Source organism: Mustela erminea, chromosome 2 (assembly GCF_009829155.1).
Source record: "Mustela erminea isolate mMusErm1 chromosome 2, mMusErm1.Pri, whole genome shotgun sequence".
Taxonomy (NCBI): Eukaryota; Metazoa; Chordata; class Mammalia; order Carnivora; family Mustelidae; genus Mustela; species Mustela erminea.
The window spans coordinates 47,784,071-47,798,549 of NC_045615.1; the positions used below are offsets into that span (position 1 = coordinate 47,784,071).

Here is a 14,479-nt window from a genome sequence, read left to right on the forward strand (position 1 = left end):
TCTCTTTCTTGCTGTTCTCTGTGTGGTCTATCTTCTGATGTGCTGAAGCTGTTGAGTCAGCCCTTGGTTCTTCTTCAGAAGGAATTGCTCTATAAATAGGTGTGGCTTTGGTGTGTTCTGTGCAGGAAGTGAGTTCACGGTCTTCCTACCTGGCCATCTTGAACCAGAGCCATGCCCCTCTATTAAAATCCTTTTAAAGCATCAGATTATGCCATGATTGACAGTTCTGAGTTCCTGAAAATAACTGAGTCACTGCAGCTAATCTTATTCTGACTGGTGGTAGTGCCGGTGACTCACGAACACAGTCTTCTTCCCTCCCATTGCCTGCGACAGGCCTCCATATGTTCCAGGCGCCTTAGTGTATCTGGTTTATTGCATCTGAAAGCATACATGGTAATTTGAAATTTATGGCTTTGAGAAGAAAATATTCTCAGAAGCATTCTTCAGAGTGTGTAAGTGGTTTCATCATCATCATCGTCATCATTGTAGTCATTGTTTTGGCGGAGGGGGTTGTATATGAACGCTAAAGCCCAAGGTAAAATCACCTGTCTCTGAACTGAGAAATACTACTCTGAACTCTATTATACCTGATCTTTTTTTCTCATTCTTCAGTTGCAAAGATTTGGTTTAATGGTTGTTTGAACTTGGGACAGTCATACATAGGATTAAGCAAATAAACATTTGATATTCCTGGATAATTTAAATGGAGTATCAGCCACTCAGAGATGCTGCCTGTCTCCAGGAATCCAGCACTTCACTGTAGAGGAAGGTTAAATATAATTTTAGTTGGAGCATTTGTGGGAGAGATGTGCCTTTGGGTTTGTTTTTTTTTTTTTAATTTAACCAAGTTGTGGACTTTTCCTGATTAACTAAAATATAAAACAAACAAAAACAAAACAAAAAGGCCCACATGTACAGAAAAAAAATGTTATTTTAAAATTCTGGCTCTGGGTTTCCAGTTTCACTGGATTGCCATGTAGTTTCCCATGTCCCACCTCCGGTCCTCCGGCCATTTGGCCCAGAGGCAGGCACAGCTGTGGAAGTTCAGTATATAGGCTAGAGAGCAGCAAAGGAGCCCCAGGAAACCTGAACATGTTGGGCTGATTTCACAGACTTCAGGGAAGGAGGACCTTCGGAAAGCAACTGCATATAGTCATCTGTGAACTGCTGGGCTCATCCCTGAGCTATTTATATGCGGATCTTATCCTACTTAGCATGTAAATGACTCTAAGAACTGAACTAAACACAGACCACCACTCACATTCCAGACGGGCCTCTTTGTGGTGCACACAGGGCACACATGTGAATGGCAATGCAGAAGCTTTGAAAACTACAACACAGCTGTCAACATTTTCCAGAAAATATAAATAAGAGCATATGAAAACCCAGGAAAGGGGCACGGGAGTGGCTCAGTTGGTTAAGCATCTGCCATCAGCTCAGATCATGATCTCAGAGTTCTGGGATTGAGCCCTGTGACGGACTCCCTGCTAAGCAGGAGCCTGCTTCTCCCTCTGCCTTTGCCTCTCCCCGCTCATTCCTGCGCTGGCATGTAGATCAAAAGTCCAAATATATCGGATGAGTCTTCCAGGCATTACATTTAGTGAAAGAATCCAGTCTTGAAAGGTTAGAAACTATAGGATTCCATTATGTGGCAGTATTGAAAATACAAAACTATAGCGCTAGAAAACAGATTCGTGGTTGCCAGGAGCTAGGGATGAGGAGAGTGTGTGACCAAGGGACTTTTTTTTTTGAGTGATAGAACTGTTCCATATTTTCTTTGTGACATATGTCTAAAATCATAGGCTTGTACATAATAAAAGATCAGTTTTACTGTACAATGAATAAAAAAATTTGTTTTTGAAAAACTGACTCTGGTTTGAGTGTCTTGGCTCAGAAACAGGACATAATTCCTGTTGTGGAGAGATCTCTTTTATTGGGGGTGTAGGAAATCACTTTAAAGTGTGAGCTGTATTACAGAGTTGAGATTCCACTGAACATAGCCCAGACTCTCCGTCTCCCAAATGTTTAGATGAGAATAATTATGAAAGTAGTTAGAATATGGCTTAGGACAAGACAGATAGAGAAGCAAACAATGGAGAGAGAGCCTAGTCATGTTACAGGAAGACAGGGGACTCCGGGAGGAGAATCTAGGAAATTCTTTTTTGGGGATCTGGAGGAGAATTTGGATGATGTTTTATTTTGAGTGGTTTGCTGAGCTAGTGTTTATTTCCCTCATCCCAGAGCTTCAGTGAAAGTCAGTTGCACCCCTCAGAATGGGTTGGTAGTGCTGGGGGACACTACCAGGGGATAGCAAATGTAGCAGAGAGAGGCAGGGTGGGCACTAGGGCGAGTTCAGTGGGAAACAGGAACGGGGGGTTGGGTGAATGTGAGGACTCAAAATCCACAGGATGGCAGGGCAAAGCACAACATTTCTCACAGGATGGCCCTGCTTTTGTTTTCTACTCTTAAAAGTGCAATCTTTGGGTAAACAGTTTGGGGAAACTCAGAAAAGAGACATTTGAGTAATGAGAGTTTAATCCTCCCCCCCCTTTTTTTTTTAGTTTAATCCCTTTTGCCATACAAACTGCTGACATTTAATTTATTATTGTTTTGGGGCACCTGGGTGGCTCAGTGGGTTAAGCTGCTGCCTTCGGCTCAGGTCATGATCTCAGGGTCCTGGGATCGAGTCCCGCGTCGGGCTCTCTGCTCAGCAGGGAGCCTGCTTCCTCCTCTCTCTCTGCCTGCCTCTCTGCCGACTTGTGATCTCTCTCTGTCAAATAAATAAATAAAAATCTTTAATTTATTATTGTTTTATTAGTTAAAAATTTAGGAGCAAATATGGAGCACTAATTTTGTATATTCTCCTTGCTTTCCGTCCAAACTGCAAACTACTGACTGTATTTCTCATCTGAACAATGAGGAGAAAGTGTCCATTTCCCATTTTTCCTATGTAGGCTAATCACTTCACTGTTAACTTTTACCAGTTTCATAACTGTCTAATCTTCTTCCATGACAGAATATAATACAGCCTAGTAGGTACAATGGGTTCTGAAGTCAGAAGGACCTGGGATCCAGTTCTAGTTCCTCCACTCATTAGTTGTGAATCTTGGCCAAATTACATATGTCTTCTGAGATGGGGCTTATTACAACCCTGCCTCACAGGGTTGTTGCAAGATTAAGTGTTGGCACCATACATCTACCCTCTAGGCTCGTACCATCCTTCAATGTTACCGTCCTTTGGTGGTTCAATGCCCAATTCACTGTTAACCCAAAAATACATTAAAAATTCGGTGGGTTCAGAAGTCAAGTAGAAATCATCATAATAATGTAAGCCCACCTGACCTGCTGACTTGCTCTAAGCAGCACCCCGTATTTGCTCCCGTCTGCCCGATTATCTTGGCGCGTTCCAAGTTGAGAACATAGCTAAAGACTGTTAAAGACTTGAAAGGGTTGCTATGAGAGGATCAGAGAGAAAATATACTTTTTATCCTCAAAAAATGCCAAATATTTCTTCAGTGTGTTTAATTATTTTAATGTGTGGGTTGAGATTCTGTCATGATCTGCAAAATATAGCATAGAGTCTTGACAGAATGAACCAGAGAGACTGTGTGTGAAAATGTGCACTGTAGTCTGAGCGTGACTTCCCACTGGAGCAGGGGGGTGTTTAGGGAGAATCGTGGATGAAGCCTTCATTCCCACATTGGCCTGACCTAGGGAGTGGGTTCTACAAGAGGGATTATGATTTCACTGTAACAGATCCCCAGTCTGAATCTGGTGAGCTTAATTTTCTGGCTAGAAGAAGCAAAACAAGTTGCACTTGGTGCAGTCACCGGTTTGATTCTTCACGCATCTTTCCCTGATGGAATGTTGCCTTTGGGGCCGCAGGTCTTGTTGTGGCAGCGGGGGCTGGATATCTGTTTGGATGGCTAATACGTGGTGGGGCGGGAACTGATTTGTCTTAGGTTTGACCAGATCAGGAGTAAATGGTACTTGGAATCGAGACATGCCCTTTTTGAGGCTGTTGAGCTGTGGTAAACAAGATCAAAAGGAATGGTACTGATAGATTTTGAGGCAAGAAAATAGTGGCAGATCAGGTAGAGTGTCCTGCCAGACAGTGGGGAAACTTACTAGTATCACGTCAGGCTGAATGTTAACATCCAGGCAGGAAAGGCTAATGGTTGGCATAGGAAGTCAGGTATTAGGGGACAGGCCTCAGTCATGGCTCACGTGTCAGGCCAGGTACCCAGGCCCAGGAGGCCGTAAAAGCTGCCCAAATCCTGGAACTGTGGTACAAGGTGGATATTTGATCAGAGAAGTAGAGTCTGAATCACCCGAGGTAGGAGTTTCTTACCTTCTTCCAAAGACAGGACTGTTCCTAGTGTGGGAGGCAAAGCTGAGTTGGGTTGTAGGGCCCAATAGTGAGTAGAGGTTAAAGAAGTAGGGCAATGGGAACTATAGGAGTTAGAGCATCTTTAGGAGATTTCTCAGACATGAGCATATTTTTGGTTGCTTAATTAAACATTTTTTTTGTTTGTTTCCAAGTAATAAATTTATACCAGCTATCTTTAGGTCAAACAGAAGCTCACTGCCTCCCCTGCAGTCTCCGTAGCAGAGACCATTTCTGTCAACAATTTTAGCTCTTTCTTTTAATATTTACCTTTTCTAAATGACATGCTTATAATGCTGTTTATTGATTTTTTTTCAATATTGGACATAGTGTAGAGATGCTGGGGAAGTTTAGCATTCCTTTATATTCTCCGCCTACTTTTTCCTCTTCCTCACCCTTAGATACTCATCCTTTTGCCAATAATTGATTGCTTAAAATCAACTAAATTTTTGATTATGCAAATTATATTTATTTGGTTATTTTGGTTCTGTGTTCAATGATTGCTTTTATTTCCTATAAAACATCTTATTTGTTTTCTGGAGTTAAGTATCTTTTTTTTTTCTTTTGCACTGTAACTTCTGTATTTTCTGACAGAATTGTAAAAGTCATAACAATATAAAACTCATCGGATTGTATTTCACTTTTCACCTTGGAGACATTCCTTCAACTTTGCCTCTCATGGACTTGCTACATAATAGCTGTTTTGGAAATGTTCTTCACCTCTTCTTATGTAAGATTTCTGTTTCTTGGATCCTGAATCTTCCTTTGTTTAGGAGGCATTATCTTATGGTAACTTTCTGAAAGAGGCAGCTTTGGAGGTAAAATATTTTGAGAGCTTTACATGCCTGAAAATTATTTTTTTTTCCCTCTCTCCTCACATTTGATTCATGGTTAGTTAGGTATAGAATTCTCTGTTGGAAGTCATTTTCCTTCAGAACTGTGAAGGCATTGCTCCATTATCTTCTAGTTTTCAGTATTGCTTCTGAGAAATCTAATGTCATTCTGATTCCTGTTCTGTTGTGTATAAACTGTTTTCCTTTCTAGAAGCTTATAAGAGTCTTTTTTGGTGTTCTAGAATTTCAGAATGAAGTCTTCTGAAGTAGGTCTTTCATCAGTCATTATTCCGAGTCCTTTATAGGTCCTTTCAATGTGAAATTTAAGTCCTACTGAGAACTTTTCTAGTGTTTCTTCTTTGAAATGTTTTACCTTGTGTTTTCCCCATTTTCTTTATGGAGTTCTTATTTTTCCATTATGGGACCTTTTGAAATAAACCCCTCATTTCTTTTTTTTTTTTTTTTAACCCTCTCTGTTTTGCTCTTTGCGTTTTTGTTCTATTTCTTGGAAAATTTCTTCAATTCTTTGTCTTTTAATTTAAATTTTAATTAGTTAACATAAAGTGCAATATTGGTTTCTGGAATAGAACTAGTGATTCATCACTTACATATAACACCCAGGGCTCATCACAACTAGTGCCCTCTTTAATATCCATTCCCCACCCATGTCCCTCCATCAACCCTCAGTTGTCTGTTGTTAAGTCTCTTACGGTTTTTTCCCCTTCTCCTTTTCTCCCCCTTTCCATATCTTCATCTGTTTTCTTTCTTAAATTCCACATATGAGTGAGATTACATGGTATTTGTCTTTCTCTGACTGACTGACTTCACTTAGAATTATACACTCTAGTTTTATCCATATCATTGCAAATGGCAAGATTTCATTTTTTTTTTTGAAGGCTGAGTAATACTCCATTGTATGTGTATACCACTTATTCTTTATCCATTTATCAGTTGATGGCCATTTCTCCAAAGTTTGGGTATTGTTGATAATGTTGTTGATGTTGATGATAATGTTAATGATGTTGATAAACATCAGGGTGCATGTAACCCTTCGAATCTATATTTTTGTATCCTTTGGGTAAATACCTATTAGTACAATTGCTGGATAATAGGGTAGCTCTCTTTTTAACTTTTTGAGGAAACTCCATACCGTTTTCCAGAGTTGGCTGCACCAGTTTCCATTCCCACCAACAGTGCAATAGGGTTCCCCTTTCTCAGCATTTTCACCAACACCTGTTGTTTCCTGTGTTGTTAATTTTAGCCATTCTGACAGGTGGGAGGTGGTATCTCATCGTGGTTTTGATTTGTATTTCCCTGATGATGAGTGATGTTGAGCATCTTTTCATGTGTCTCTTAGCCATCTGGTTGTCTTCTTTGGAAAAATATCTATTCACGTCTTCTGTCCATTTCTTAACTGGATTATTTGGTTTTGGGGTGTTGAGTTTGATAAGTCCTTTATAGATTTTGGATACTAACCCCTTGTCAGCTATGTCCCTTACAAGTATCTTCTCCCGTTCTTATAGACGGCCTTTTAGTTTTGTTATTTCCTTCATTGTGTAGACGGTTTTTAAAAAAAATATATTTTATTTATTTATTTGTCAGAGGAGAGATTGAGATCACAAATAGGCAGAGAGGCAGGCAGAGAGAGAAAGAGGGGGAAGCAGGCTCCCCGACGAGCAGAGAGCCTGATACGGGGCTCCATCTGAGGACCCTGAGATCATGACCTGAACCGAAGGCAGAGGCTTAACCCACTGAGCCACCCAGGCACCCCGTGCAGATAATTTTTATTTTGATGAAGTCCCAATAGTTCATTTTTGCTTTTGTTTCCTTTGCCCTTAGAGACATGTCTAATAAGAAGTTGCTCTGGCCAAGTTCAAAGTGGCTGCTGCCTGTGTTCTCCTCTAAGATTTTGGTGGTTTCCAGTCTCACATTTAAGCCTTTCTTCCATTTTGAATTTATTTTTGTTTTTGGTGTAAGGAAATGGTCCAGTTTTATTCTTTTGCTTGTTGCTGTACAGTTTTCCCAAGACCATTTGTTGAACACTGTCTTTTTCTATTGGATATGCTTTCCTGTTTTGTTGAAGATTAGTTGATCATATAGTTGTGGGAATTTCTTCAGTACTTATTTCCCATTCTGCTTTTGAAGGGGTTTTGTCTTTAATTTGTGCTGCCATATTTTCATTTTCTAAGGCGATTTTGTTCCTCAAATGTTTGAATGGTCTTTATCTTCTATTTCTTTAACAACTTAATTTTTTTTTCTGCTCCCAGCATGATCCTTATCTTCTGAGTTCATATTCTGTTTTTTTTTCTCTTTTTCTTTCATGTTAACATCTTCCTCATATGTAATTAACCTTGCCAAAGCTTTATTTTTAAGAGTGTGGTTCTAAGACGTGAGTGGAGCTGTGTGAGGGCAAAGCTTGTTAACTCAGAGGAAGCTGGACATTTCCTTGGAGGATCTACAGATGTCAGTATCTGTGGATATTCTCTTTTGGGCTTTTTTCTTAGAGAAATTTTCTGTTTTCTCTGCTCGGTATGTATGAGGCTGTGTTCTGGAATGTTGGGGAAAAAGGTATTTTCTGGATTAGGGAGGGAGGGCTCTGGGAAATGAGTCTTATTGTTCCTGGGCAGAATTTCACTCAGTCCCACTACTTTAAGTAATATGCCTCATTCTCACTCACCTCCAGGCCTCTCTGGTTCAGTATCTCCAAATAGTAAACCTTCAGGCTTCTCCCTGGAGAGAAGCACCAGTCCCATGGCAGAACATCTGAGATGTATGTGCTGCTACAGGCGTATATGTTACCCAGTGGAGCAGGGATCTGAACTGATAACTTGTAGAAATGTATGAAATTTATCATCTCTATAAATACTCAGATTTAGTGGTTCTTTCTGAAAAACAAAACTGCCTAGAAGGATAATGCTGTGTAAGAAAATCTTGTGTGATTCCTGTTTCTAGGCTCTATATCTTCCTCCTTGGTTTGGTCTCTTTCAGAGCAAATTGGAGCTTTGGCAGATCAGCACATTGTCCATGTGGCATGTGGCGAGTCTCACAGTCTGGCCCTCAGTGACCGGGGCCAACTGTTTTCTTGGGGCGCAGGGAGTGACGGTCAACTAGGACTCATGACGACTGAAGACTCGGTGGCAGTGCCCAGGTAAGAAGGTCACAGACAGGAATTTGAGTTTCCAGAAGTCAGTTTTATAAATACTCTTTCCTGCTGTTGCTTTGTGAGACTCTGCTTTCCTTCTGCTTTCTCTCTTTAATTGCTGTTTTTTTGTTGTTGTTATTGTGTTTTTGGTGCCACTCCTGTGCCTTATACTTTATAGCACTTGTCACAAAAACTAATTATTTATAAAAGTGTCTGTCTCCAGTTAAAAAAATGTGAGTTGTTCAGGAATTGTACTTTATTTATTCCAGTAACCTAGTTGTTAGCATAGTGTTTGGAATTCAGTAAATGCTTGAATAAAAAAAGCATCTTTTCTCCTGCGGCACTTACTAACCTTTAACTTAAAATTATAGACCTAAATCAATCACTCAATTAAGGACTCTGAACTCAAATCAAAAGGTTGACCCATTTTCTAATATTAGCCATCATGAGCATTACGAACAGCTAAAATACCAAATGTACAAAATTATTTTTTATACAAAAATACTAATACAGTGTTTTTTTTTTAAAAGATTTTATTTATTTATTTGACAGAGATCACAAGTAGGTAGAGAGGCAGGCAGACAGAGAGAAGGAAGCAGGTTCCCTACTGAACAGAGAGCCCAATGTGGGGCTCAATCCCAGGACCCTGCGACCATGACCTGAGCTGAAGGCAGAGGCTTAACCCACTGAGCCACCCAGGTGCCCCTAATACAGTGGTTTTAAGACTTTTAAATATTTACTTTATTTCCAGATATTAGGTGATTTAATAAAGTATCCAACAGGCACTTCACCACTAAGTAAATATTTGAAACACTGAAGTTACTTCCAGATGCTCTCCTTAGGGGATGGAGTCTCAGTTTGCGGAGGGTTCTTGGTGATCAGAGAGGCCACTCGCTTATTTCCGTCACTTTATTCCTGTTCTTTTAGATGACCAACATAGAGCACACCCCTACTGTCATACTTGCACATCTCTGTAACTGTTTATTTAATGACTGTTTGTCATACAAAGCTGGGAACTTTTGATGATGAGACCTGGATTATGCATTTTTGCATCACCATTGTTAAGGGTGTCCAGCACATTTATTGTTTGTTACAAGGCTGTGTAATAAGTGGCCTCTCCACCCCAGCCCAATTATTGTCCCCTTTAAAGGACAAAATACTCTTCTTCCTCTTCCTTTTCTGCCCTTCTTAGATTTTTGTCACTTTCATCAAAAGTTGTTTTAAGGAAAAGAGGAACATGGAGGTAAGCGTGATTTGACTCATTTCCTGACTTAGAACAGGTAATATCTTGGATTCATTTTTCCAAAAATTAGTTGAATGTTGGGGAAGAGAGAAAGAGAGTGGCAATAAGAAAAAAAAAGGGTACTGTATATATTTTAATGAAATTATGTAAATATTAAGGAAAAGATTTATAGTGTAAATGACAAAAATATTTCACTTGTTGATGACCAGAGATTTAGAGATTTTTAATGGCATTTCATTTCTAAAAACGAAGTAGCCTGTGTTATAGTAGCAGTTTAATTTTCAATAGCCATGTCTAAATTATGGATGACTTTTGAGGCTTTGGTCTGTGTATAATTTTATGTTATAACTTAATTGACATAAATTTCTTAATTCATACTCTAGTCTTGTAGAAAGGAACATAGCTTTGAAGTCAAACTGCCCTCACACTCTAATACTGGTACTATTATTAATTAGGTGAGTGACCTTGGGCAAATTCTTTTAACTTGTCTAAGCTCTGATTTCTTCAATTGAAAGTGGAGTGTTGGGCGCCTGGGTGGCTCAGTGGGTTAAGCCATCCCCTTCGGCTCAGGTCATGATCTCAGGGTCCTGGGATCGAGTCCCGCATCGGGCTCTCTGCTCAGCAGAGGGCCTGCTTCCCTTCCTCTCTCTCTGCCTGCTTCTCTGCCTACTTGTGATCTCTGTCAGTCAAATGAATAAATAAAATCTTCAAAAAAAAAAAAGAAAGAAAGTGGAGTGTTGGGGGTGCCTGGGTGGCTCAGTGGGTTAAAGCCTCTGCCTTCGGCTCAGGTCATGATCCTAGGGTCCTGTGATCGAGCTCCGCATCGGGCTCTCTGCTAAGTGGAGAGCCTGCTTCCTCCTCCCTCTCTCTCTCTCTGCCTGCCTCTCTGCCTACTTGTGATCTCTATTAAATAAATAAATAAAATCTTAAAAAAAAAAATAAGAAAGTGGAGTGTTGTATTGTGTACCTTATGTTGCTAGGAGAGAAGAATGAGATGCATAGGTAAAACACATCCCATGCTTGCACTCTTTACATATCCCTCCTCTCTACGCAAGGCTACAGTTTCCCTGTTGTTTCTTGTTCTTTTGACCTGCTTTCTTTCTATAACCAATTATGACATTTGTGACAAGGCTAGCAGTCAACCCATAAAGGGAGAATTATGGGGAATTTGAGTGAAAACTGGCCAGGAGAAAAAGGGCTGTTACTGCATGAAATTTCTGAAACATAGGTCCCCTAGTCAGTAGTGCATTTTCCAGTTTTAAAAAGGAGTTGGGTTCTACAGACTATTGGTAACTGTATAACTTGAATGAATGTCCAGGGAATTATTCAGACAGGCAAAAAATCCAATCCCAAAAGGTCACCTACTATATGATTTTATTTATATAACATTTTTGAAATGACAGAATTTAAGAAATGGTGGGTGAATTAGTGGTTGTCGGAGGCTAAGGGTAGGGGAGGGGAGTAGTGGTCTAAGAGTTTAGCAGGAGGAATCCTTACGGTGTTCAGCTGCTCAATACCTTGACTGTGGTGGTGGATACATGAACCTACACAGATGGTAAAATTAATACACAGAATTGAGTACGAATAAAACTGGAGAAGTGTGGAAAAGATTTGTAGATTGTATTAATGTTAGTATCCTGGTTATGACCTTATTATTCTAGTCTGAGAAAATGTCACCACTGGGGAAAACTGGGCAAAGTGTAAAAGGGCTCTCTCTGTATTATTTCCTACAACTGCATGTGAGTCAATAAAAAATAGTTGGGTTCTATTAGATACTAAATTTGTATGTGAGTTCTGTTTCATAAGCTTTTTGTATGTGAGAAAAGGAAATAGTAACAAAAGTAATACCTGCTTGTCACTCGAAATAATCTGCTCCCACACTGGCCTCTGTCTTCTAAGATGCCCCTCTCCCGAGAGGACGGCCATCTGGCTCTTCTGTTCGCACGGCATAGACTTAATGAAGAGGATGGTGGCAACTTGCAGGCTATTACATTAGAGAGCAGGAGATATTCCCAGGTGCCCAAGTCTGTGGGCCAGCACCGAGCATCGTTACGTGGACTTTTTTTGTTTGTTTTTTCCCCAACCCTATGAAATTGTGATAAAAAAATTGTGGTAAAATACACATCACATGGGATTTTGCATCTTACCCATTTTTAAATGCATAGTTCAGTAGTATTAAGCCTATTTATGTAGTTGTGTAAACAATATCCAGAAATTGCAAAAATTTATCATGTAAAAGTTAGTCGGTACCCCTTAAATAACAGCTCCCCATTTCTCCTCTCCCAGCCACTGGCAAGCAGCGTCAAACTTGATTTGTATGAATCTGACTACTCTGGGTATCTTTCATAAGTGCACTCATAAAGTATTTGCCCTTTTTTTTTTTTTAAGATTTTATTTATTTATTTGACAGACAGAGCTCACAAGTGGGCAGAGAGATAGGCAGAGAGAGAGGAAGGGAAGCAGGCTCCCTGCTGAGCAGAGAGCCTGATGCTGGCTCGATCCCAGGACCAGGACTGGGAGATCATGACCTGAGCCGAAGGCAGAGGCTTTAACTCACTGAGCCACCCAGGCACCCAGTATTTGCCTTTTTGTTACTGGGTTATATCACCTAGCATAATGTTCTTGAGTTTCACCCATATTGCAGCATATGCAGAATTTCCGTTCTTTTGAGGGTTGATTTAACATTCCCTTGTATGAATACAGCACATTTTGTTTTTCCATTCATCTGTTAATGGACACTTTAGTTGCTTCTACCTTTTGGGCACTGTGAATAATGCTATTCTGAACATGGTGTACAGATATCTTTTTGGGACCCTGCTTTCCGTTCTTTTAGATGTATCCATGGAAGTGGGATTGCTGGATCATTGCATTGCCCTCATTTTGAAAACCACATAGACAGCAGCCACATTCCTAGGGATCTCTCTTTTATAGCTTATTCCACATTTCCCTCGACTGGAGATGACAAGGTTGGAATTAACAAGAGTGTGGTAATGGGATTAAGTGCAGATGTGTTTTTTTGTCTTGTTTTTTGTTTGTTTTGTTTGTTTGTAACTGCCTAGGAGGTAGGAAGTTAGTGAAAGATCTAATAGAATTATATCATGTAAGATTATGCATTTAATTTTAAAAAGTCTTTTAGGAAGGGTGTTATTTATTACCACTGTTGGGAATATTTCTCGTCACTGTTTGGGAATGCCTTCTTAAGAAGAAAGCCTTTTCTGTTTTAGGTTAATACAGAAGCTGAACCAGCAGACGATATTACAAGTTTCCTGTGGCAACTGGCATTGCTTGGCTCTTGCAGCTGGTAATGTAACATTGAAATACATGCTAATGTTATGTTAATTTGGGAACCATTTCTCTTTGCATTTGTGTGTGATGTTTTCTAGCTGGACCCCTTTAACACACTGGTCCTGTTGGACAGTGGTGTTTCTCAGACAGCCTTTGTGCAGCTCATACCTTTTTTGGGGTGCGGACAGTGAAGGAGGTGTTCATCATTGCTCTCTCGGGAAGGATGAGAAGGAGGCAGGACTGAACCTCGGTGTTCTTGAACATATGGAAGATTGGTTTTTCTTAGCTTTAGTCACTCTCAAGCTCCCAAATAAGTGAAAAGGAGGGAGGGAGTTAGGGAAATCTAAGTTCACAAATAATACTGTATTCCATGTTAGAATAAATTTGATGGGAAATCTGTACCAACATGCCATGCTTGATGCTCTGTGAGATAGTCCAGCTCGAAGCCTGGACCTCCTGAGTCCTGGGCTTCATGATCTTGGTGTGGTTAGAATTAGTTCAGTGCCCTTAGTGGATCTAAGCCCGGTAACTGGCCTAGTCATAACTAAATTGGCTTACACGTTTAATTTTTTCTTTTCTTTATATAAATGTTAATAGCCTTTGAAGGGCAGTAAGATTCAATTTATCTCTCTGTTGTAATGACAAATGGGAGTTTTGGTTTGGCAGTCTTTTTTTTTTTTTAAGATTTTATTTATTTATTTGACAAAGAGAGAGATCACAAGTAGGCGGAGAGGCAGGCAGAGAGAGAGGAGGAAGCAGGCTCCCTGCTGAGCAGAGAGCCTGACGAGGGGCTCCATCCCAGAACCCCAAGATCATGACCTGAGTTGAAGGTAGAGGCTTAACCCTCTGAGCCACCCAGGTGCCCCAGGTTTTGGCAGTCTTCATAGCTTGAAGTGTCTCTGTCCCTTGCTCTCAGGAGGGTTTGGTAGGTTGAAGGGGAGCAACTAACAGATGATTCTCCTGGGCCACTAAGTTGTTCTTACGAGGTTATTTTTGTGAAAGGAACTTGTATCCTGTCTGGTAACACCAGTCACCCTGTCTTTATTTCAGATGGTCAGTTCTTCACATGGGGAAAGAACAGCCACGGGCAGCTGGGCCTGGGAAAGGAGTTCCCCTCCCAAGCCAGCCCACAGAGGGTGAGGTCCCTGGAGGGCATCCCCCTGGCTCAGGTGGCTGCAGGAGGAGCTCACAGCTTTGCCCTGTCTCTCTCAGGAGCAGTTTTTGGCTGGGGGATGAACAATGCAGGGCAGCTAGGGCTCAGTGATGAAGAAGGTAAGTCAAGTCTTTGTATGTATCTTTTAGTTCAAAAACACTTGCGTCTGTTTCACACATGCTTCTTGAGAGTCTTCTGTGCGCTGGCCCCATGTTAGGTTCTAAGGGTGCAGGAGTGAACAGAACAGACGATACGCTCGACTTTGTGGAGACTGCACGCTGGTGGCTGGAAGTATAGTACATCAGATGTGTTTGAGAGGATGGTGTCCTGTTTTATATAAGGTTTCCAGAGAAGGCCTTTTTGATAAGATGTTTGAGCAGAGCCCAAAGGAGGTCAGGAGGGAGAAAGGGGACGTGTAGCTATCTGGGCAAAGAAC

General features: G+C 40.7%; 1 protein-coding gene across 5 annotated transcripts in view; it reads left to right on the plus strand.

Annotated features, from left to right (window-relative positions):
- HERC3 (HECT and RLD domain containing E3 ubiquitin protein ligase 3) overlaps window positions 1-14,479 on the plus strand; it is a 122,926-nt gene that overhangs the window by 45,981 nt on the left and 62,466 nt on the right. For 2 of the 5 annotated variants that reach the window (XM_032332864.1, XM_032332865.1), the window contains exons 4-6: window positions 8,209-8,368; window positions 12,830-12,906; window positions 13,941-14,162. In XM_032332864.1, the coding sequence (XP_032188755.1) occupies window positions 8,209-8,368; window positions 12,830-12,906; window positions 13,941-14,162 (459 nt within the window). Of the gene's footprint in view, window positions 1-8,208; window positions 8,369-12,829; window positions 12,907-13,940; window positions 14,163-14,479 lie in introns of those variants that run through there. The other 3 variants (XM_032332866.1, XM_032332867.1, XM_032332868.1) reach the window with 3 other exon arrangements.